The 2,922-nt window shown below is 31.2% G+C and overlaps 1 protein-coding gene across 1 annotated transcript in view; it reads right to left on the reverse strand.

Moving 5' to 3' along the window:
- LOC110025559 (peroxisomal fatty acid beta-oxidation multifunctional protein-like) overlaps nucleotides 1-2,922 on the reverse strand; it is a gene marked incomplete in the record, with an annotated part of 39,689 nt that overhangs the window by 7,139 nt on the left and 29,628 nt on the right. The window contains 2 exon segments of the mRNA XM_020726112.1: nucleotides 2,061-2,224; nucleotides 2,486-2,607. Coding sequence (XP_020581771.1) covers nucleotides 2,061-2,224; nucleotides 2,486-2,607 — 286 coding nt within the window.

Genomic DNA, 2,922 nt, shown 5'->3' on the forward strand with positions numbered 1-2,922 from the left:
CACGAACTGCTATAAATAATGCACAAATATTCGTGAAAAGTTGTATTTCGTGTAAGTTATCGGTTTGACTAGATCTTTTAATCCGAAATAAAATCATGTTACTCCTTTCTTCATATCCCTTCAATTAAATCCTAGCCCCTGATCTGCTGCTGGCCTGATTTTTTTAGGAAATTTCTATACAACCCTCGCAGCCTAGCCCGGAGCTTGGAATTAATAAAGACGGGTAAAAACGATCGGATGGTGGGAATTAAATCCTAGCCCCGTGTCTTCTATAAATATTCTATTTTATTGCATTTTTTAGTGAATTAGTTTAACCTGAAGAGTTAGTTTAAAAAACTTGTGAGCAAAATTAAAGCCTCTGAATAAATTTAACCTGAAAAGTTAGTTTAAAAAAATAGTAAGCTAACCAAAGTCAGTGTATGCTCATACTCTTAAATAACAGTAACACAAGAAAAAAAAAAATATACATGTCAGTAAAAATTATAATAAATCAATAAACTAACCAAAGCCAGTGAATAAATTTAACCTGAAAAGTTAGTTTAAAGAAATAGTAAGCTAACTAAAGTCAGTGAATATTTATGATCTTAAACTACAGTAATACAAAAATAAAATACATGTCAGTTAAAATTATAATAAATCAGTATAAAATATTAGATAGTTTATGAATATGATAACTTACGATATTTCATACTATTAATGTGTTTTACTATATCAATATCATATTTATATCACTTTTATTGTTGTACGACCGTCACAAGAGTTTCGTCTAAAAAAATATATCAATTAAAATACTTCAATATTAATATCATTTTTGATATATGTATTTAAGTACTTTAGCGACTAGTACCATAAAGAAGTAATTCTATCATAATCATGCATGCACATACAAAATATATATGTATAGTCAATATAATTCATATGCTTATTATATGACATACAATATAATATATGTATATTTAAATAACACATGATAATTTTTTCTAAAAGAAGACCTAATATTCATATATGACTAATAAAAAGAAGAGTATATAAATCAGGATAAACTGATACATTAATTTATAAATATCAATAACTATTAATGCAACTGATTGTGAAAGACATCAAAATGTTATTATAAATCTAATTTACTAAAATTATAATGATTAATTTATTCTTGAATTTGTCTTAACCTTCACCATTCTAAAATTTAACTAACCATAAACATTAAATTTAATTAATTTATTATTTTAGTAAAACATTAATAATCCAATATTTAAGTATTAACTTTCCATGATTTTTCTTTATATATATATATATTTGAAAATATATGTATAAGATTTACTAAAACTCACCTTTATAACTTAATAACTCTCGATGCAGTTTTCCCCCTTCTGCATGCGGGAACCGGACGTCGTCTTCCTCGGCTGATCAACAACGCAGGAGAGCTCCTTCTCTACAAAGCTGCAACATCTTCTTCGACTCTTTCGATTGCGACTGGACACATCACATGAGACCTTCCTCCGTCAGCTTAGGGCTCGAGATCGAGTCAATGCGCACATAAGATGATCTCCCGCACTCGCCTCCTCTATGCTCGCCGATCACGATAGCTTCTTCCTCTCGTCTTCCTTCGATCGGCCAAGGCTTTGCAGCCATTTCCTCCAATAGAGCCGCAGATGATCTCCCGCACTCGCCTCCTCTATGCTCGCCCATCACGATAGCTTCTTCCTCTCGTCTTCCTTCGACTTCGGGTAAGTCGATGGCGACACTTTATGGAGAGATATTACCCTTTTCGTTAAACTTTCAAACGGCAGGTTCATGTATTACTCAACAAACAATATATCTTTTAAAGTATTGGTCAGACGTTTGTCAAAACTAAATTTCTTTTAAATTTATTATTTTCTGTCTGCTTGCGATTTGACATGAATTACGTTTGCGTTAAACTTGGAATAAGTATTTGTCGCATGACATGTTTCATCTTTGTTTCAATAGTTATCATATTTCTGATTTGAATATTATTTTCTCATTAACATATTTATTGATCTCGCAACTATCATGCACGTCATCACTGGAAGAAAATTGACCTGAAGAAATGGGCTCCGATAATGCGGTCTTGAGACTTCGTCTTCTCGCCAACAGTATTCAAATCAATAGTTGATGTGTTAGTAGCCAGAATACAATGTGGCGGGCAAATCTTCTCGAGTTCATGGAATATAGATTGTTTGAGCGGGACCTTCTCAATAACAGCCTAGAAATAGATTAGAACCGTGAGGAAAACCTTAATAAACGAATCACACTATGAAAAAAGAAGCTCAGAGAAAATTTTCATGGAAGCAACCAAACAGTCAGAAATAAAAAATAAATGGCTAAATATTGATCCCTCTTCTGTTTGCGAGGAGAGTTTAGTTGAAGCATTGTCAGCATTACTACATATTTATATAAAAATGGAATGTTTTTTCTTATGGTTTTAAATTCTCAATTGTAAAAGGAGAGAAAAAATAGAAGCTACCTCTATAACCATATCGACATCCTTAAATTCAGAGTAATCTAGAACACCCTTCAGAAGTGCCAGGGCCTTGTTCTTTTTATCCAATGTTAATGATCCTTTCTTTATCAGTCCTTCAAGATTTGCTGGAAGAAATTTCACCAAGTTATTTATTATCTATATGCAGAAATATACCCGAGCAATTTAAAATCATAATTTCTTGAGGAATGCAAATCTCTTTATATGTAAATATTTTGGGAAATTTACATGCATACCAATCAATTTTTATGTATTTAAATATCTAACACCCAATGTTTAATATTTAGATATTTACACTTACAAGATCTTGGTTTCATAAACCTATGAATGAAAATGTGAATTTTACTATTAAAAAGGTAATGATGATGGTGTTTTTGATATGAGGTTGAAGATTTGAGTTGTGTGCATGTAAATATGAATGT

Source organism: Phalaenopsis equestris, unplaced genomic scaffold (assembly GCF_001263595.1).
Source record: "Phalaenopsis equestris unplaced genomic scaffold, ASM126359v1 Scaffold000302, whole genome shotgun sequence".
Lineage (NCBI taxonomy): Eukaryota > Viridiplantae > Streptophyta > Magnoliopsida > Asparagales > Orchidaceae > Phalaenopsis > Phalaenopsis equestris.